The sequence below is a fragment of the Calypte anna genome, chromosome 13 (genome assembly GCF_003957555.1).
Source record: "Calypte anna isolate BGI_N300 chromosome 13, bCalAnn1_v1.p, whole genome shotgun sequence".
NCBI lineage: Eukaryota > Metazoa > Chordata > Aves > Apodiformes > Trochilidae > Calypte > Calypte anna.
In genome coordinates, this window is record NC_044259.1 from 16,555,806 (window position 1) to 16,577,359 (window position 21,554).

General features: G+C 52.0%; 2 protein-coding genes across 4 annotated transcripts in view; one reads left to right on the forward strand and one right to left on the reverse strand.

The window, feature by feature from the left end:
- Positions 1-12,153, reverse strand: part of SEPTIN8 (septin 8) — a 29,323-nt gene extending 17,170 nt beyond the window's left edge. For 2 of the 3 annotated variants that reach the window (XM_008495460.2, XM_008495461.2), the window contains exons 1-2: positions 12,018-12,100; positions 428-542 (exon numbers count right to left, since the gene is read on the reverse strand). In XM_008495460.2, coding sequence (XP_008493682.1) covers positions 428-542; positions 12,018-12,047 — 145 coding nt within the window. In that variant the 5' untranslated portion in view covers positions 12,048-12,100. Of the gene's footprint in view, positions 1-427; positions 543-12,017 lie in introns of all 3 variants that reach the window. The other variant, XM_030459033.1, reaches the window with a different exon arrangement.
- SOWAHA (sosondowah ankyrin repeat domain family member A) lies at positions 12,094-20,319 on the forward strand. Its single transcript, XM_008495507.2, is given in 4 exon segments — positions 12,094-12,245; positions 18,397-19,708; positions 19,711-20,011; positions 20,014-20,319. Coding segments are annotated over 4 exon segments (1,872 nt in total). The 3' UTR covers positions 20,121-20,319.
- The last annotated feature ends 1,235 nt before the right edge of the window (positions 20,320-21,554 follow it).

Below are 21,554 nucleotides of genomic sequence, written 5' to 3' on the forward strand. Positions count from 1 at the left end.
ATATCAATAACATTAATATCCCAAGAATAATTTAACTGCCCTTAACCCTTCCCATTGCCAAGCTGGGGCAGGGGAGGAGATGAGCAACACCTCCTGGGGTGGAAATCCCTCTGGTTGGACTCCTGAAGCTCCTGCCCCAGCAGAGCCAAAGGCTCCCACCCCATCTCCCACCCCTCCACACCAAGGGCAGGGAACTGACATATTAAAGCTCTCCTCAAAATTCCTTTGGGCAAGGAGCCTCCAGAAGTCACTTGTGAAATTCACACCTTGGAAGCAGCCAGAGAGCTCGAGTTGAGTGGAATCATTATACTTTTTGGGGTGGTTTGTTTTTTTTTTTAAGAATGAAGCATCTCTGAGCTGCAGGACAGCCCAGGAGCCCCGGTGCCAAGGTCCCAGCTCATCCCAGTTTGCAGAGGAGGATGCTCACCCACACAGAGGATGTTGAAGCTGAAGCCTTGGGTGACAGACTTGCTGACCAGCTGGTCGGGGAGGCTGTCAAAGCCCACATGGCCCCCCAGGGAAAGGTTCCTCTTCTCTTCATTCTGGGCAGGAGGAGAAGGAAGGAGGTTAGCAGGGCTGGGGTCAGATGGAACCCCTGAGGCCAAGGGAAAACCAAAACCCCCTCACCCAGAGCCTGGGGTTGGCCATGTCCCAGAGCAAACCTTCTGAGAGCAACCAACCAGAGAAAAAAGAGGGAGGAACACTGATTTTTAGGGGAACAGGGGGAATTCAGCTGCCAGGTTACCAAGAAAACCCTGGCACCAGCTCCTCCAGGAGCCTGGCAGAGATCAGCAAAGGAATGCCCATCACTCTGTGCTTCATCCTCATCTTCATCCTCTAATTTTATTTTCCCAGCCCTCTGGCACTGAACTCAGCTCCACAGATTCTGCATTTTCCTCCCAAATGCTTGATTTTTTTTCAGTTCTTTTTTCTTTCCCTTTGCTCTGGCCACACAATGAGGTTCAGCTTGCTCAGGCATCCAGGGGTGCTGGTGGCAGGCAGGACCAGGACCCCTCTGGCTTTGCCATCTGCAGCCACAGAGTTTTCCCCTCTTTCTCTGCTGTTCCTGTTCCTGCCTCCCACGAATGCATTTTGCTCTTCCTTCTGTCCCCTCCCTCCCCCAGGGAGCTGGGCACCTGTAGGAAAAAAATGCTTAGAAAATGAGACAACCAACATCCCAGGAGCTCTGTGCCCCAGGGTCACACAGAAAGGGGTCAGAGCAGCTGTAAGGTCCAGAGGAGAGCTGACAAAAGGGTAATTTCTTTTTCTGCTGGCTGAGAACAGGGGAATTTGGCTTTGCACAAATATTTGGATGGATTTTGCCACCTCTCTACACCAGGCACCAGCTCAGGTTTGAAGGCAGGCAAGAGTTCAGGTGAATTAAAAAGAACCCCCAAGACAGGGAAACCTCTGAGTTAAACCTTCTGCCATTTGTCTGTCCTCATGTGGAGATCACAGAGGTTGGGAGGGACCTTGGGAGCATCCCCTCCAACCTCTCATCCAGCCCAGGATGCTCAGAGCCTCATCCAGCCTGGCCCTGAACACCTCCAGGGAGGGCACAGCCACAACTTCTCCATTCCAGACTCTCCCCATCCTCCTACTGAAGAATTTCTCCCCATGAGCCAGTCTAAACCTCTTCTTTAAAACCATTTAAAACCATTTCCCCTTCTCTTGTGGCTGGATATTCCTTATAAAAAGTCCCTTTCCAGCCTTCTGGAGGTTCCCTACAGGAACTGGAAGCCAATCCCACAAAAAGCCATTCCCAGTTTGATGGCTTTGTGCCTTTTCATTTGAAAGGAGAATAATAATAATAATAATAAACAAACAACAACAACAACAAACAGCCCCAAGCAAACAAAACCAGCACCCAGCAGCCTGGGATGACATTTGGGAAGGGAAATAACTCCAGGCTCTGAGGGCTGGGATTAGGCTGAGCATGCCCGAGGTTGGGAGGAGGTTTCCAGGCAACAGGCAGCATCACTGCTCAGGATTTCAAAATAGGCTGGAGCTCAGCAAGGCTGGATTTTAAAATAGGCTCCAGCCAGGCAAGGCTGCATTGAGAACTCAGTCATGCTGCAGGCAGAGGAAACCCAAAAGCCTTTTGCTCCTTTATTTTATTTTTTTTTTTGGCATTCGGTCGCTGCGGGAGAAGAACACACTTGTAGAAAAAAAGAAATAAAAAAACAACCTCTTCAAGGTGCCAAATCAACTTTGGTGAAATATTTGTCTGGGTGACCTTGAAGTGCAGAGTTTCCTTGGGGTTCTGGGAGCAATGATAATAATCTGGTTCCAGTCCAAGAGGCTGCTGATAGGGAAGCAGAGAGCGATTCGCTTGCAGCTGCCACTCAGCATCCAGAGGGGCTGTGCTGGGCTAGGGCAGACCACAGCAGCAAGCTGGGAAGCAGTAAGATTAAAAAAATAAAATAAAATAGAATAAAAAGAAAAGAAATTTTTAAAAAAAGCTCTCATCTTTTTTCTCTCCATTGAGTTTACAAATTCCAACAGCTTTGGGTGCACAACTGAGTCTTTCGGTCACTTGTGGGGCTTGGGGGAACTGGTTTGAGATTCCCAACCCAAAAAACTGTCCCCCTGTCCCTTCTGGGCTCCTCCAGGGTAGCTGAAGGCCAGCTGGATGTGCTTCACCCACCCAGCTCCTGAGGCACCCAAGGGATGTGGTGGATCCCCCCACTTTGGGAGATCTCAGCTCAGTGGGTGCTGGGACAGCTCATCCAAAACAAGAACATCAGAAGGGTTGGAGCAGATGATCCTTGAGGTCCCTCCCAAGCTGGGATTCTGGGATGACACCAAGGTCACCCTCAGCCCTGAATCCTCTCCAGCAGCAGCAGCAGCAGCAGCCAGGCTGGAAGGTTCAGCATCAAGAATCAATCCAGGAGAGAAAACACAGCAAGAAAGAGAGGCAGCAGCCACACAGGAACCTGGGCTGGGGGCTTGGGGGGTTTAATTTTTTTTTTTTTTTTAAATTTTTTTTTTTTTAACAAACCAAAGCCAAAAATTCCAGGGGAACATTTTCCACAGCTGGTGCCAGGCAGGTGAGGTGGCAGAGCTGGCTGGGATCCAGCCCCCTCCTTCCTGCCCCAATTCCTGCCAGATCCCAGCTGGGTCCCTCACCCCCCCCAAGCCTGCAGACACAACCCCCACATCCCTCCTGCTTCTCCCCAGCCCATGGCCTCATCCTGCAGCTGCAAAGAACCAACCTCAACCTTCCCTGGAGCCCACTCCATCATTTTCCAAGGGGATAATTAAAGAGTTTGCAGGGGGAACTCCCACCACCACCACCACTTCTGGGTCAGCAAAGGTCTCATCCTGTGATGGGCAGGTACCAGGCTTTTCCTTGGAGCCTTTGAAGCTCTCCCCTGCCTTGAAGCCAGGAGAGGAGGGGATCATTTGTACCTGTTATTTCATGGGGAGGAAAAGCTTCACCAAAAGGCTCATTGCAGGACTGGATAATTTTTCAAATCCAGAGTTTTTTCCAGCACCTCCCCAGAAGCTGTGGCTGGGCTGGGGGGCAACGGGTGCACAAGTGGCATCCGAGGGCACAGCCATGGGAACAGCAGCCTCAGGGACATTGATCCTTGGCTCTGCTGTCACAGCTCCACCAGAGGAGCAGCACAAAGCCAGAGCTGGCCCTGCCAGCCCAGATGGGGCTTTTCTCTCCAAGCTTTCTCCAAAAAAAAACCAACCCTCCAAACACTCAGCTCCCAACCTGCTGCAGGGCTGGGGACCAGGGATGCTCTGGGGACATCCCTGCAGCCACAGCACCCAAGGGACACGTCCCAGCAGTGACATTTCCATCCCTGTCCCTAAAGCCAGGGCCACAAACCCACTTCTGCAGCAGCTGAGATGATGCTCAGCCCTTTGTGGGAAGGGAGAGAGCAAAGGCAGAGAAACAAAACCAGAGATCCCAAATCCACCCTCCTGTGACAGGTTCTGGTTTTTCCTGCCCCAGACAGCCCCTGGATTTCTTTTCCTGAATGCAGAAGGTGAAAGGAGAAGGGTAAAGAAAAGTGTAACCAAGCACCACCACCTTAAATGGCAATATCTCCTTCTAAATGGGGATGTTTGTTTTCAGAGGGCAATAATTCTTCTCCAAATGGCAATATTTCTCTTTTCAAACTGCAATATTTCTTTTTTTTTTTTGAAACTGCAACGGTTTTAATTTATTTTTTTTTTAAGAACCTGGCAGGATGGGAATTGCAATGTAAATCCCAGGCCCTGCCCCAGCAGCCTCCTCAGTGCACAAGCAACTTGTGAACACTTTCTGTCCAAAAAATCCCACCCCCCAAAAATAACCATTGGTTGGGTTGATGCTCAAAACCATCCTGGTTGGAAAGGACCTCCAGGATCACTGAGTGAAGACATCCTGGATCACACCCCAAGCTTTGACCTTAAATACCACCAACTCCACCAGCACTTGGAAATCCATGCCCCAGAATGGGGGATTTCCCACTTCTTGCAGCCAGGGATGGTCCAGGAGAGGGGAAAAGCCTGGGATGGAGGCTGCCCAGAGGACTCAGAGCAGTGGAGGTGACCTCCTGGGTGCTGCCCTGGAGATGGTGGCACCCAAATGCCACCCCAAGGGGCTTGGCAAAGGGCAAGCACCCAGAGCTGAAGGTTTGCAGCATGAGCTCAGAATTCCAGCTTGAGGAGCACTTAATGACAGGCTGGAGGAAGAAGAAAGGAAGGGAAGAAAAAAAACCCCAAAGCAACCAACCCAAACCCAAAGCCTACAGAGATAATTTTAGATGTGGGGTTTGTGGTGGTTTTCCCACTTGTCTTTCAAAAACTGAGCTTCAGCTTTTCTGGACACATCTCAGATGCTGATGGTGATGCCAACTGTGTCCTTCCTGATATGGAAACCCTGAAGAATTCCAACTGGGAACTTCTCATCCATGCCCAACACTGCTTTTCCCCCCCCAGCAATGGGAGGACAAAGCCCCAGTGGCCTCTTCCAACACCATTTCCCCCAGCAAGCTCCCAGCTCCCAGCCCACCCTGCAGCCTCCCCCAGGAAAAAGAACCTCACACTGAAAAAAAACCAAAAAAAAAGCCCCAATTCCCAGCCCCCCCCCTTTAAACCACTCTCCTAAGAATGCCAGGAATTTTCCCAGACACTCAAGCCTTTATTCAGCTCCCTCCCTGCTCCCAGCTGCACTCCAGGCAGGCAAAAACATCTCTGAAGAAATCAGATCTGGAGCCACCAAGCAGAAAGTGCCAAAGGAAAATGAAAACCACTCTTCATGAGGGAATAAATTAAAAAAACCTCCAAAGCTGAGCTCCCCTCCTTTAGGGCTAAGCAGAGGTCTTGGTGGCCCAGGTGACACCTTTCCTGATGGCTTTGGGACCCATTTTTAAGAGGGGTTCATAAAGCTTGGGGGCACTCACTGCAGAGAGGGATGCTCAGCAGAAATTGTAAATAAAATAAAATAAAATAAAATAAAATAAAATAAAATAAACCAACACCAAAATCCCCCTGGTGCACAACGTGTCACAGTGTGCCCAGGGGGGCAACAGCAAACAGCTCAACTGCTCTGCTCCAGCAGCCTTTCCTCCTTTAAAAAAGCACAAAAAAACCCCCAAAACACCCTCAATGAGCCACAAAACATCAAAAAATAAAATAAAAATGAAGAGTCACTCATCTACAGAATGAAATGAAGAGGCAGAGGGTGACTTGCAGAGAGTAAAGCTCCTCCAAGATGATGCATCCCCCCCCTGTGAAGGTAACATCACTTCTTTTCTGGCTTCAATTCTTCTCTTCTTTTTTCTCCCCCAACAAAAAGCCAAATTCCCACAGGCTCCCTCCACTCAAGCTCTTACTTAGTGATGTCCCCATCACCTTCCCCAAGCCTCATGAATTAATTGAGGTCTTTCTTAACGAAGAGAGGCTTAAGCATGCATTTGGTCCCTGTCACAAGTCCTGGATGGGAGGTGACAAAGCAGCAGAACAGGATTTGCCAGGCAGGGAGCACACCAGGGTTCTGCAAACCCAACTTTGGAGAAGGAGGAAAACTGGTTAAAAGGGAGAAAAAAGAAAAAAAAACAACCAAAAAATGAGAGACATTTCCTCCAAAATGACCTTCAGGGATGAGAAAGTTCAGCTTCTCCTCAGCCTGAGAATTCCAACCCCCATGAGCTAATCAAACCCCAAACACAAGCAGAACTTTTTCCTCCCTTCTGTTCAAACAGAACCAGGGACACCCAGGAACCTTTCAGGCCACCTCGCTTGGTTTCTTCTCAAAATCCTTGACTTGGAGCATGCTGAGGCTTTTCCCTGAATCCAGTTTCACAATTAAGCCTGACAAGAAATTAATCCCCTTCCCAAGTTCCCCCAAGGCTTCCACCCCGTTGCCCCCAGGAGCAGGACCTCGTCCCTTCCCCACCATCCTCCCACCAGGACCAGGGGACATTGGTGACAAAGTGACAAAGCCAAGGGAGCAATGGGGCACCTGAACCCTCAGGAGTGGCATTAAAAAGGGCTGGGGGCAGCTGAAAAGGAATCTTAAAGGGGGGAAATCTGGAGCACTGAGCAAGCCCTGCTGGACATCATCGGTCACTGGGATGATTGGAGGGATCACTTCCCATCAACACAGCTCATTATTCCCACACATTTCCAGGATTTGTTGCCTGATGGCAGGAAACACTGGATGCTAGGGAAAAGTTCTGTACCATGAGGGTGGTGGCAAAACAGCACAGGTTGCCCTGGAGATGCTTGAGGAGGCTCTGAGCATCCTGAGCTGCGTGAGGGTCCCTCCCAACCCAAAGGATTTTAGGGTTATTCAGTCCCGTTTTAGACAATGGACAAAAGAGGGTTTTTTGGTCTCACCTTGCAGCAGAACTCTTGGTCACACACACCCCAGGAAAAGAGGTTTTACCCCCCCAGCACTCAGCTCCCAGGGCCAGTCCTAGTGCTCCTAAGCTGCCTGCTCTCGATCCTATTAAGACATCCCACCAGAAAGCCTCACAGGGCATTAGCACAGAACACCTCTAATCTGGAGACTGGTGGCAACAGGGGGAAAAAAAAAAAAGAAAATCTCTACCTGGAAAGTAAATAATAGACTGGGAAAAAAAAAAAAAAGAGAAATAAGCTGCTGGGAGGTGTCCCTGCCCATGGCTTACGTCAGACCTGGGTGAGCTCAAGGTTCCTTCCACCCCAAACCCCTGTCTGACCCCATGAAGCTGGTTCTGAGGCCACTCAAGCCAGGGTGCTCCATGGGGACCTCTGGAGAGCTCTCTGACATCCCTGGAATTTCAGCTCTGTGGGAGACCCAAAACTTTTTGGCTCCTCAAAGGAATCTGAAGATCCAAACAAAGTGGAACCTCCCCAGCCCTGGCCCAGCAGCACCCCGGGCTCTGGCTCAGAAACCTGAGCTCCTCACTCCCTGCTTTGCACTGAAAAATCTCTACTCTCAGCCCACTTTGGGGGGTGCCAATTCCCTGTCTGGCTCCACCATTTGCATCCCAAGGTGAGAAGTCAGCCCCTGGAGAGGCTCTGATGGGAAGCACACGGCAGGCACTGAGGAGAACCAGCACTTTGGGGATTTATTTTTTTTTTCCTTCCCAGCTGGAGCTGTTGGGAGACAGGAACCCAGTGCAAAGGAAGCACAAGACCCAAATCTGCATCATTCCCAAGGGCTGCAGCTCCCCCAGAACCAGCAGAGCAGCTTCTCAGGTTGGCAGCTTGAGATGTGCCCAGGACACGTTCTGCACAGTCCCAGTTCCTCCCAGTTCCACCCCTAGACAGTTGCCCCATGTGTCCACACCCTGAGCCTCTCCCTCCCTCCCTCCCTCCCAAATTCCTCCTCTTGGGATTGCACAACCCAGGAGAAGCCAACCCAGCACTGGGTCACCTCTCCCCTTCCCAAACTGGGAGAAAAGGGGGTAGGGGAAGGGGAAAAAGGGGGAAAAGGGGGAAAAAAGGGGGGAAAAGGAAAAGGAGAAGGAGGAGAAGGAGGAGAAGGAGGAGAAGGAGGAGAAGGAGGAGAAGGAGGAGAAGGAGGAGAAGGAGGAGAAGGAGGAGAAGGAGGAGAAGGAGGAGAAGGAGGAGAAGGAGGAGAAGGAGGAGAAGGAGGAGAAGGAAGGAGAAGGAGAAGGAGAAGGAGAAGGAGAAGGAGAAGGAGAAGGAGAAGGAGAAGGAGAAGGAGAAGGAGAAGGAGAAGGAGAAGAAGGAGAAGGAGAAGAAGGAGGAGGAGAAGAAGGAGAAGGAGGAGGAGAAGGAGAAGGAGAAGGAGAAGAAGGAGAAGGAGAAGAAGGAGAAGGAGAAGAAGGAGAAGGAGAAGGAGAAGGAGAAGGAGAAGGAGAAGGAGAAGGAGAAGGAGAAGGAAGAGAAGGAGAAGGAGGAAGAGGAAGAAGAGGGAGAAGGAGAGGGAGAGGGAGAAGGAGAAGGAGAAGGAGAAGGAGAAGGAGAAGGAGAAGGAGAAGGAGAAGGAGAAGGAGAAGGAGAAGGAGAAGGAGAAGGAAGGGGGGAAGATAGAGGGGGAAGGAAGGGGGGAAGATAGAGGGGGAAGAAGGAAGAAGGAAGGAGAGAAGGGAGAGGGGAAGAAGGGAGAGAAGGGGGAAGGAGAGGGGAGATGCTGCAGGGAGCCAAACATCCCATCCATGCCTGGGGAGGACAGGACAGTGGGGACAGTTGGTGACAGGGCTGCAGCTGGCGACAGCACAGGGATTCTGCTGGAGAAGATAATATTTAGGGAGCTTTTTGGCCCTTCCAGTGCTGCTGGAGCCACAGCTGCCACCCCTGAGCCCTGCCACAGCTCCTGAAAGGGATTTATTCTTCTGCAGGCATCAGTGGAGCTCCCAGGCTGAGGGCACCCAGGGCTCCAGCTCCCATCCCTCCCACGCAGAACACCACGTTGCATCCCTGCTGCAAGGGGGGAGAGACAGCCACATTCCCTGACAGCAAGGAAAAGACATTAAAAAAATTATTTTTAGTATTTTTTTAACCACCTTTTCCTGGGCAGTGTTTCTATTGCAAATAAAGCAATATTGCAATTAAATTAAAAAAAACCAAACTGTGCCAGGCTGTGGTTCAGAGCAGGCAGGAGCAGAGGAACAGCCTCCTGGGGAGGGGTGGCAGGGCTTGGAGAGGCAATTGGACTCCTCCAGTGGCAGAGTGGTTTTTCCCATCCTTCCTTCCCAAAAAAGAAAAAAATGAAATAAAGCATAAGCTGTGGGCAGAGAGCTGGCCAGGGCAGGGGGGGAAAGAAAGGGCTGCTCCTGCTGGGCTGGCTTCCTGGGGCATGTTACCAGCCTGGAGAAAAATCTGTCACTTCTGTTCCACCCTGCATGGGGGAATCACTTGAGGTTTTGAGGGTTTTTAGTGGTGGGTTTGGGGTTTTTTTTTGTGGGTTTTTTGGTTTGGTTTTTTTTTTCCCAGCTAAAGGTAAAAAAGAACTGAACGACAAAAACAGGCAAGGAAATTTAACTCCAGAATTTCCAAATGGTGCCACGAACTGGGCAAAAAGACACCAAAGCAGGGCAAGGGGAATGCCAGAACCCACACAAACCCCACTTCCCACTGGGACAGAGCCACAGGAGTGTTTTCCTTGAGAGTTTGATTTAAAAAAAATTATTTTTTTTTCCATTCCCATTGTAAAACGTGGTGGGTTTGTTTTGGGGTTTTTTTCTGGCAAGATCTAAGGAGGGGTTAATTTAAAGCAAAGCTACCAGCAGGCCAGCTCTCCATCACTGAGAGACAGGTGAGATCTCAGCACCAGCTCAGCCCCATCGTGGGAGCAACAAAGCTGCTGAGGTCAGAACCCCAGGAACTGCCCTGGCACCTCCAGGTCAGAAAATGGGTTCAGGAAAAGCATTTAGGAAGTTTTCTTGGGGTTATTTTGCCTTTTGAGACAGGAATGGAGCTGGGGGGATGGGTTTGCAAGAGCTTCTGAGCAGCAGAACTGTCTCACAGTCTCGGATCTCATCCCATTTATTCTCCCACGCATCCTCAGCCCCTTCTCTCTCCATCACTTCCCTTCCAGCTTTTCCAGCTTCCTCCAGAGCTTCAGCACTTCCCTGGCTTTTCCTCGTGCTGGTGCTCAGCCTGTTTCCCACTCCCCATCACCCCAACACCCTCACTCACTCTCCCAGCACACAGGTACCACGGGGGCCAGCTCAGCACCAGGACAGGAGCTCTGAGGACAAATTAAATAATTCCACAACCCACCCAAACTCTCCCAGCTTTCCTTCCACTCCAGTGGGAACCTGACTGTGCTGGAGACTGGACAAGGGGAGGTTTGAAAAGACATCACCAACCCTCAGGGTGTCACTGCCAGCTGGGCACTCAGAAATAGCTTCCCCATGACTAACAGGACCCATTGTGCACTCAAAAACCTCCTTCAGAGGTTTGTAACCTTTTTTTCAACACTACTTCCCACTGCAGATATGCACAGATGGTAAAAATAAACTGATTTATCATCACCTCTTCGTGGCAGTAAGGAGCTACACACCCAGCCAGACTTCATGCTGCTCAGGAAACTGAGGCACGGTGAGATAAAGTGGCACAAAAAAAAATAAAAAAAAAGAAAATAATAATAATAAAAAAATAATAAAAAAAAGAAAATAATAAAAAAAAAGGAAAATAGAGAAGCTCCTGAAGGTGCTTGGCTCTTTTTTTTTTTTTTTTTTTAATAGAAGTGACAGAGTGACATTCCATTTTTTCAACAGAGTGACAGATGTCACTGCACCAAGCATTCCAGTACCCACACCCTGACCTGTCAAGGTTTGGTTTCATTTTCTCCCGGGTTGGGCAATGCTTTAGGTTCCTGTAGCACCTCCTGAAAACCTCCACAGGCAGCAGCAGCCACACCAAACCAACGCTGGAAATACAGATACCTGCTACAAACGCAGAAGGAACTGCAGAGAGGCAGAGCTGGTGTTCCCATTCCCTGCCACTAAGGCTTTTCACCTCCATCACCCCTCCCCAGGCTCTGGAAGCATTTGCTTCCTTAAATCCATTTCCCTTCCCAATCCATTTCCCTGTCTGCAAGTTTTAAGCAAGTTCCAGCCTTGCAGATTCATTCTTGAGCTGGGAAAAGTTTTGGGATGGGATTCCAAGGCACGAAGCAGGGTTTCAGATTCTTGGCAGCAAGGAGCTGAGAGGGAAAACAGTAGCAGGGACTTGTTTGTGCTCCAGAGGCATGCCTAAAATCCAGACAAACCACCACGGCTCTTCCAGGTTCCTTTTAGCAGCCTCACACCAGGCATTCCTGAGCCGGGAAAAGCTCTGCTATTCCATGCGGTACCATGAAGGGCAGCAGGACGCAGCACCCGGCTGCTCCATCACGGCAGCCGCCTCCCAACAACAACATCACCACCACCCAAAAATAAAAAAATAATAATAAAAAAATAATTATCCAAGCCCGAGACAAAGAACAGTTTGGAAGGGACGGAGCTTTCCGCCGGCTTGAGTTCCGATCCAGTTACACAAGCTGCGAGCTCCATGTTTGCTTTAGGGATGCCTCATCCTCCCTCCCCGCAGTAATTCCACCCGCACACCGCAAACTTCCTCACTTTTTCGGAGCCTTTGGCTACCGCCGGGATGTAAACAAACTCTTCTTTCGGAACCTCTCACCCCCCTTTCTTCCCGCCCCTCTTCTCCCGGTACCGGATCCCCCCGTTCGGACGGTACCGGCACCGCGACGGACAGACAACCCGAACCTTTTTTCCTGACCGGTTTTAACCTCAGAACAAACCCCCCCAGGCCTCGGAACCTTCCAGCCCAGGGCAGGACCTTCCCGCAAGGACCCTCCCGGGCGTCACCCGGAGCCCCCTCCCCGCAGACCGGGGGGGCAGCGCCCGCCGCACCCCCTTTTGCTCCGACCCCAGCGTTTGGGGGGTTCGCTTGGGTTTTGGGTGGTTTGTTTGGGTTTTTTTTTTTCCCCTCCCAAGGCAGAAACCCCCAAGTTATTTTCCCCGAGGAGCCAAACGTCGGGACGCGGAGCCGGGGCTGCGTTGCCCTCACCTCGGGTCCCGTCCCGTCCCGTCCCCACCCCCGGTGCTCACCGAGAATCGCTCCAGGTCGGTGGCGGCCATGGCCGGGGCTGGAGCCGCTCTCCCCGCCGCCCCTGGATGCGGCTGAATGGATCCAATATGGCCACTTCCTGGAAAATCCTTCCCCTCCCCTCCGCAGGCACCGCCCGACGGCCCGACCCACCGCGGGGGGAACCGGGGGGGAACCGGGGGCACCGGCACCCAGGGGCGGCAGGAACGGGACGGGGCACAGGCAGAGCAGTAGGGGTCCAAGGAGGGTCCCGGGGGTCCCGAACCCCCCCCCCATATACACACACACCCGTGACAGGGTCCAGATGGGGGGCTGGGGGTGAGGGCATCACCCGGTGGCACTGTCAGCAGCTGAGGGGGGGGGAGCATCCTGAGCGGGACCCCGGGGGTGCGCACAGGGACAGGGGACACGTTCCCCATCCTGAGAAGCTCCCAAATGTTCAGCAGCCTGGGGAGTGATGGGTTAAAGGACAAGGGGACACGTCCCTCAACCCTAGAAAGCTCCCAAATGTTCAGCAGTCTGGGAGGTGATGGGTTAAGGGACAAAGGGACACGTCCCTCCACCCTGACAAACTCCTAAACATTCAGCACCCTGGGAAGTGATGGGTTAAGGGACAAGGGGACACAAGGGGACATTTCCCTTACCCCGTGAAGCTCCCAAGCACCTCGGGAGGTGATGGGGTGCCACTGTCACACACAGAGCCACCCCGAAGCTGCAGCCACGGCTCTGATGCTCCCGAGTTTATGATAAAGTTCCCACACAAGCCAATCCCATCACCAGCACCCTCATTTCTGTAACCCCACCTCTCTCCCCCCAAATCCATCCCTGCTTTACAAGCTGCTGTCAGCTGGGAGCAAAGTTTCTCTTGCTTTCTGGTGCCCTCTGGTGCAGCTCCCAGGACCAAGCCAGCAGAGCCACCTCTTGGGGCTGTCAGACACCTGGGTCACTAGAGCAGACCGACCCCCCCTGCCCTGCCTGATGCTTTTATTCTCCTCAGATTTCCCCCAGCTGCTGTGCCCGGGGCTTTTCTCCTCATCCTCCCTCTTGGATTTCCAGGGGGAGAGCTGAGATTGGGCAGAGAGATCAAATATTGAAATATTTCTCCCAGTGCTGGGGGAAGAACCCTGGGGGTCACTCTGAGCCCTTCCCAAGAAGAGCAAATCCTCCTGCAAATCCTCCTCCTGGTTATTCCCTTCCCAATAACCAGGAAACAGGGAGCTCCTGTGCTCGGGCCCTGGCAAGATAAGGAAAAGGAAAGATTCCAAACATCCCAGTTCCTTTTATTCAGCTCCCACAAAAAAAGCAGAGTCCCCAGAGAGCCCTAAAACAGGGCTGGAGTGCTGGAAGCCAGTGAGACCTCAGCTGGGAAGAGGAGATACAATTCCCTGTCTCCTCCCTTACCTGTCCTCTGGGATCCTAACAATGGGTTCTGGCTCCCATGGTGATGGAAATAAAGGATAAGGGATAAAGGATGAAGGATAAAGGATAAAGGATGAAGGATGAAGGATGAAGGATGAAGGACCTGGGCTCCAGCAGATGTGCAAGGTCCGGTGTCACAGCTCAGGTGATTCCCAGAACTCCTCTGGATCCAGCAGCAGGAACTCCAGGAAGGAGCCTCCACCCCTGCAGGGAACTGGGATCTGTTGGAAAAATAAAAAAATTTGAGAAATAAAATAAATTCAGTGCTGGCAACCAAAGGGAGGGGGCAAAGGTTGCTGAGTCCAAGGGGTGTGGGGTGAGGAAGAAGGTTGTGTCCTTGCATGAAGCTCATTTGAGGCATTTTTCCTGGGGAATTTTTCAAGCTTTTTGAAGCCTGCTCCCAGCAGAGCTGTTCTCCTGCCCTTCCCAAGTCCTGAATTAATTCTGTTATCCCTCCATTAGTTCCGACTACAGACAGGTGGCAAAATTGCTGCATTTCTCAGAAAAGGGCATTGCTGAACACCATCTGTTGAGTTATTTGCTTGGGTCACCAAAAACGACTAAAAAACGACCAAAAAAAACCCCACCAAACCAACCAACCAACCAACCACCCAAACCCTCCTTCCAGCCTCAGGCCCAGCTCGGTGTTCCTGCTGCCTGGAGCTGCCAGAACAGCAAAGTTTCAGCACCTAAAGCCAGGTTGCCCTCTGTCTGCAGCTTCCTGAACCTTTCATTCGTTGGAGATGTCAGCAGAGAGCAGGAATCCCTCTTTGCCATCTCCTTCCCTTGGCCCATTCCCAAAAGCTCTCCAGTCCTTTCCCCATCAGCAAAGAGGAGGAAGCTGAAATCTGGTGCACAGCTGCAAGGAGAGCAGCTGATGGAGAGGCAGAGCTCCCGTTCCAGGCTGCCTTTAAAAAATAAAAATTAAAAAAAAAAAAAGATTAAAAGGGTTAAAAATGTTTTTGGGGTGAAGGGGGGATGTTGTCTTGGGTTTGTTGTTGGTTTTGGGGTTTTTTTACAGGCAAGCTCTGGAGTCCTGGTTTAAGCCAATGTAAAACCCAACACAGATGGCTTTGTTCCAGGCACTTTGGGAGAAGTAATTGATTTCCACTCATTAAGAGCTCTTTTCCCTGCCTGTAAAGCACAGAATGTAACAACAGGAGGCTGCCAAAAGCTGATTCCCAGGCAAGGTGCTGGGTTCTGCCAGGTCTGGTGCAAAGGTTCATCGTGGCATAAATGCAATTCTGAGACCTTGGAAGGGATGAAGGGTTGGCCCTGCTCTCACCTGCCTCCAGACTGAGCTGTGATGCTGAGACCTTCTGCAGCTGGAGTCCTCTGTCCCTCAGCCACAGCCCCCTGGAAAACCTGGAAGTTATTTTTAAACACCTTGTTATTTCAGAAAGAGCCATTCCAGGAGCCACCCTGCTGATCCCAGGGGCTTCAGAGGCAGGGAAACTGCTTCAGGTGGAGAGAAATGGATTCCAGGGTTCCTTCCCTTGCTAAGGCATCCGTTGTTATGCAGATCACCCCCAGTGGCTCAGAAATTAAAGCAGAAGTCACAGAGAAGCTCCTGCAATGATTTGAATATTGTGGGATGTTGGTACCTGCACAATCCACAGTGAACTGAGGCTGAGATGTGGATTTTCCACAGGTAGAAAGCTGGAGCAGGGAATAAAGAAGATCTGGAGAGGCCCAAATGTGTCCCTGAAACCTCTTGAGAGCCTGGAATCTGGGGGGAGGAAGGAAAATGCAGAGGACGTTTGGGATGGGTCCTTGCATAATCTGTGCATAGCATTTCATCAATTAAATAAATACAAACCCTGAGACACGAGGAAAAGTGGATCTGAGTGGTTAAAAGAGTCCCAACCAGGTCCTTGAGCTACAGCTGAACCTTTGGTCCTTTCTGTGAAAATGCCTTTTAGCTGCAAATAATCTTCCCCCCCTTCCACTCCCTGCCCCTTCACAGACTTTTGCTCAATTGTTTATCTCTGGAAAGTTACTGCATTTCTCCATGGAACAAAGGAAGAGCTATTTTCCTCCACAATGCCTGCTCTTTGTTCCATAGGAACCTATCAGCAAGGAAAGGGGGAAAATCGTTGCCTTTGTCACCCTGTTCATTCTGGGAGCCCTGATTTATTTCATTTCAGTTCATTTATTTCATTTCATATTTATCTCATTTATTTCATTTCAGAGGCAAATGGGTTTTCCTGGAGGCCCAAATCCCATCTGCAGCCAACAGCACCCAAGCTTCTGCTGTCTGCCAAGCAGCCTGACACTGTTCCCCTTATTCCCTTTGAATTTCTCCCTTCCCTGTGGCTCGGGGGATACCAGGAGGGAAGGAGCAGCACCTGAAAGCCTCCTCCTGCAGTTCTGAAGTGGCTCTGGAAACCTCTTGGCTCTGACTTGATGCTTTCCTTGAGCTCTGCCCCTTGCTGCACTGTTAACATCCATAGCTTGGAAGTTCCTGAGACTTCTTCAGGGGAAGGAGAGCTCTCCTTTGCCCCACAGTTTATGATGTGGAGCCAGCAAACTCCAGTATTTGTGTTTAAAAATAGTAGTAGTAAATTAACTTACCCATGGGATTCTGTACGTTGCTTTGGTCCCAGCCAATAAATGAGAAATATCAAGACAGTTGCCTTGAAATCTCCTACGAGGCAGCCTACAGAATTCCCTAAATAGCCCCACAAAAACTACTTTTTTTTTCTAGGTGTTTGGTGACACAGAAAAAGAGGCAAAACTCGGCTGGTTTGAAGATGGAAATTTCAGGCGACTGGCAAGCAGAACACCCCCAGTGCTCTGAGGTTTCAGTATCTACAGTAACAAAATCCATTCAAACAGCTTAATTCCTCCTGCCTGGTGTTAAACTAACAGGAGCTCCCTGGGATCTGCTCCCCTGGTCCTTGGGAAGGAGCAATTGCAGATGTCCCCTCTCCTCCTTTCCCCTCTCCTCCTTTCTCTCCTCCTTTCCCCTCTCCTCTTCTCTCTCCTCCTTCCCCCTCTCCTCTTTCCTCTCCTCCTGGGGATGGGAGCTCCTGCTCTGCAGCCACAAAGGATGCCAGGACCTGCAGTGGGTGACAGTCTCAGCAAGACCCCTCCTTTGGGACCCCAACCCAGAGCAAACCCCTGGGTGGGACCTTGGCAGCCCCTGGGTGATGGGATCTTGGCAACCCTGATGTGCTTGAACCAATTCAAGGAGCAGAATCTCCCTCAACGTTTCTAAGGCACAAAAATACTTGTTTTTTTTTTTTAAAAAAGAGCCTATTTCCCTGAATTAATTCCCCTCCTCCTCTCACCCATTTGCAGTTTTAATCCTAGGGTGCAGCTGGAAGTTTGCAATGCAAAAAGCAGGGAGAGATTTTTTTTTTTTTTTTTTTTTTAATGCCTGCAATGGAAGGAAAAGAAACCAACGTGGGAAGGAAGGAACAGCAATTGCTGACTGGGTGCATGCTCATGATTAGCTCTGTGCTGCAGGAGATGGGAAGAAAGCAGTGGTAGGAGAGGAGAACATTGGGCACAAGTGGCTGCCCCAGCAGGACTCAGAGGTGTGGAGCTCCAGGAGGAGGAACACTGAATAGCCACAAGCAGCATGAAGATTACAGGTTCTTGTGGAAAGAACATTAGAGCAGCAAAATGGGGCTTTTTTGTTGGTTTTATTTTTTTTTTTTTTAGGAGCTGGTGCAGTGCCAGCTTGTTAGCAAGAGATAAAATAGATTTTTTTTTCTTTCTTTTTTTTCCTTTTTTTTTTTTTTTTTTTTTTTTTTTTTTTTCTCCAGAGCTTTTCACAAAGATGGAGAGAGAGACAGAAGGGGAAAGAATGCCAAAGGGAGTCTGGGAGAGATCTGTGGGAAGAGGCTCCTCCAGCATCAGAGGGGAGGTCAGCACCCAGGAGCAGGGAGAGCTCCTCCTCTTCCCTTCCACACGGGGACTTTGGCTCCTTCTCCCTTTTATTCAAGTTCTAAGGCAGTGAAAACAACCCCAATTCTATTTTCTCCTTCCATATCCACTCCTCTACAACCACTCACTTTTATCTCCCTGCAGACTCACTGCCTGTTCACTCCGTGTTCCCTCTCTTGCTGTTTTCCCAGACAAACTGTTCAGTCGTTCAGGAATCGATTTTGTGATCTCAGTTGCAACACTCGGTGGAGGAGAAAACAGGTTTGCAGGCTGAGCATCCTCCCTCTGGGAGGTCTCCAGTCCTACTCCTTCGCCTGGGGAAAGGCATTTGTCTGGGACTTAATTTGTTGGGGGTTTTTTGTTTTCTTTTGTTCCCTTGTAGAACAGAGAACAATAATAATGTTGAGTGCTTAAGCAGAAGTAATTGGTGTGGCAGCAGCACCAGCTCTATAAAGAGCTCTCTGTTTTCCAGGTGTGCCTGAATAGATGCAGGCACGTTGTGAGGATTCCATCCTTTAGACAGGTACAGATACACACCTGTGTACGTGGCAGAGGCACTACAGGTAAAAGACACCTTGAGAACCGAATCGTGGGGTCGTTTGGGTTGGAAAAGACCTTTAACATCCTCAAATCCAACGCTTAGCCCAGCACTGCCGAGCCGTGTCCTTCACCACCACACCTGCCCGGCTCTGAAATCCCTGCAGGGTATTTAAGGGATGCTGAGTGACACAAACACAACAGATCCAGCTCACGGACGGTTGAATGGGTCTCAAAAGTCTGACCCCATCCACCCCTTTTCTGACTTATTTGGAGGCTCTGACCCGGAGCGGCAGCTCCTGGGACACCTGAGGGGGACTGGGCAGAGACCCCTCCACGTCTTCCGTGCTACTGATACACACACACCCCAACAAAAAGATTATTTTTTTTTTAGGAAGAAAGAGGAACAAATGTCTGAGGAGTCCTCAGAGCCCGGAACGCTCCCGACCGCATCTCCTGGTCGGGAAACGCGGGTGGGTCCGGAGGCGGCTCCCGCATCACCTCATGGGACCCAAGGTCCGTCTGGGGCAGCCGGGACCGAGACCGTGACCGGAGCCGGACCTGCGGCTGGGGCTGGGATTGGGGCTGGGGCTCCCCCAGCACCGCCCCGCAGGAGGAGGAGGAGGAGGAGGAAAAGGAGGAGGAGGAGAAGGCAGCGGTGCCGGTGCGGCTCCCGCACCCTCCTGGGGAGGAGTCGCGGGGCGGAGCGGCCCCGATCACCTCAGGCGCGGGAGCGGCGGGCGGGGACGCGCTCGCAGGTGCGGATCGCGGCGGAACCGCTCGGGCTCGGGGCTCCCTGCGCCGACAGAGCTTCCATAGCTCCACCGACAGCTCCATCACCGCCTCCTCCTCCTCCTCCACCTGTGGGATGGCGGAGCTCGACATCAGCCCTGCGGCCGTGCTGGGTTTCCTGCGGGAGCGCGGCGGGCGGGCGCGGAACGCGGAGCTGCTGAGCACCTTCCGGGCGGTGCTGGAGGGCGGCGGGGACGCGGCGGCTCGGGCCGAGCGGCGGGAGCGCTTCAAGGATGCGGTGAACGCCGTGGCCGTGGTGAAGGAGCGCGACGGGGAGAAGTTCGTCGTCTTACGGCGGGAGCTGCGCAGTGCCCCGCGGCCGGGGGACGCGCTGGAACCGGGCGGCGATGGCGACCGACGCGCTCCCGGTGGCCACCTCTCGCCAGGGCCCCCCGAAGCTCTGCCGTCGCCCCCCGAGGCTCTACCGTCGCCCCCCGAGACGCTGCCGTCACCGCGGGCCGTCTCTGAGCTCCGTGGCCTCTTCCAGGGCGGTGGTGGAGGGGTTCCCCTGCCCGCCGGAGCCGGGGGGTCCCGTCGGGAGCCGCTGCCCAAGCCCTGCATGCTGCCGGTGCGCTGCGTGCCGCCCCCCACAGCCGCCGCCGCCTCCATCGCCCCGGGGCCTCCGGAAGAGCCGGGGTCCCCCTTGTCCCCCCCGTCGCTGGAGGAGGAGGTCGGGTCCCGCTCGCCCGGGCTGAGGCGGGTGCCCAAGAGTCATCGGTCGAGCGAGGAGGTGGCTGCGGTGCCCCTGGAGGAGGCCGAGCACCGGTGGCTGCTGATGGCGTCCGGGGGGCAGTGGACTCAGCAGCTCCACGGGCTGCTCCTGGGTGACTCCAGCTTGGCCACCCGCAGGGACTTCATCTCGGGCTTCACCGCCCTCCACTGGGCCGCCAAGAACGGCAACTGCGACATGGTGACCAATGTCATCCGAGCCGCCGAGAAGGGGGGGACCCGCGTCAACGTGGACGCCCGGTCCCACAGCGGGTACACGGCGCTCCACCTGGCTGCCATCCACGGGCAGGAGAAGGTCATCAACATGCTGGTCTACAGCTACCCACGCCAAAGACCGACCTGAGGGACTACAGCGGGAAGAAGCCACACCAGTACCTGAAGGAAGGGACCTCCTCGGCCGTCAGGAGGCTGCTGGGAGACCCCAACCTCCCCCAGGGCACGGAGCACTCGGCGCCCATCAAGAAGAGCACGAAGCTGGCGGCTTCCATCCTCAGCTCCACCAGCACCTTCCTGGGGGTCATCTCCGACGACATGGCTTTCTACGACCTCACCAAAGGCCTGAGGAAGCCCTCGTCCTTAAACAAGCTCCTGGCTGCCACCACGGGCCCCAGGAGGAAGCCCAAGACCAGGGGGGTTTCCCTTCCTATTCCTCCCTCTCAGAGGCGACCGAGGATGAGGAGGGGGAGGTGGTGGTGAAGCGCAGACCCGTGTCTGAGCTCTTCTTTGGCCATTGACCTCTGCCTTCTCGGGGCTGAAGTTGTTTAATGATGGACTCAGGGCCCAGGTTTTCTCCTGCAGGATTTCTTCTCTCCTTATCTGTCTCTTTGGATCTTTAACCAAGTCCCTGCTTAGGGCCTGGCTCCAAAGGTCACTGGATGAACCTCAGTCTGCTGAGGAGGAGGAGGAGGAAGAGGAGGAGCTGCCCCAGGAGTGCAGGGACTGCTGCAGGGATGGGGGCAGGCAGCAAACTTTATACTGCAGGGCTGGGAAACTGAAACCAGCTCTGGGGGAGCAGAGGGGTTAAAGTGCTTCAGGTTACAGCCTCTCCCTCAGCTGGGGAGGAAAAGCAAGGTAAAGGAGTGAAGACTTAACACTGTGAACAGCGAGCTGGCAGCTGGCTGCTTTAACGTGGCTTGGATTATTAGGGGGAAGATGCATAGTTTTCTATGATGTTTCTGATTATTTTGGTAACAGAAGAGGACTCTTTCTATTTACAAAGCACGCCTGCTTTTTCGAAACAAAGTTTCTCACTCTCAGAACTCCTAACCCAACAATCTCAATGGTTTCTTAGGGCGTTTTGTTAGTCAAACAGGTTGAAAAAAGCAAATAAAAAAAAAGCAGCCCTCAGCACTCAAGTCACCACGACCTCTCTACCTCAGTGTGAAGCTAGGTTGGTGTTTAATTATTTGGTTTTTCTCTTCCTGCTAAACTTTTTGACCAAGTGGAACTGACCACACGTCTGGATGAGACTGCCAGCAAGTTGAGTCCCTTCATCTGAATAAAAACCTTGTTGTTTGATAGTGAAAAACCGAGCTGAAAACCTGGGAATTGGATCTCTTTGGTTTTGACCTGTTGACAATAAATATTTCTAAATAATTGGGCTTGATGTTAGCATGACAATGTCTGCATGGCCTCTGAGAGCAGTGTTTATCTCAAGAGCATGAATCAGTGACCTAGAACTAACTCTGATTTTCTCTTAAGGACATAATTGTTCTTTATATAGAACTCCACGTGGCTCCAAAAAGCACGCAGACCACAGGTTAAGTAACACATCTGCAGCAAGGTTATGATTTTTTTTAATTACTGTTTGGCTAACCTGAAGAGGCAGAGCTAGGAACAGGAACTGTTTGTTTGACACTTGGGACCAAACCTAAAAGTGTGACTAAAACCCCCTGGAACTCAGAGGAGAGGAGGGGGATGGCAGCTCTGTGCCTGCTCTGCTCTTCAGCTCTTTGTTTGCTGAAACTCTTTGCATGCTTTGCCTTTCTTTCCAAGTCAGTGACTTCAGGAATGGTTGGGTTTGGGTTTTTTTTTTGTCAGCCTCGAGTGAAGCCTCATACTTCTAATTGGCTGTAAATGGCTTTTCCCAAGCAAGGAATGCTGTAGGACTGTGCTGGAGGTGCAGGCTCTGCCCTTTCCTCCTTCCAGGAGTTCTCCCTGGAGTCTGG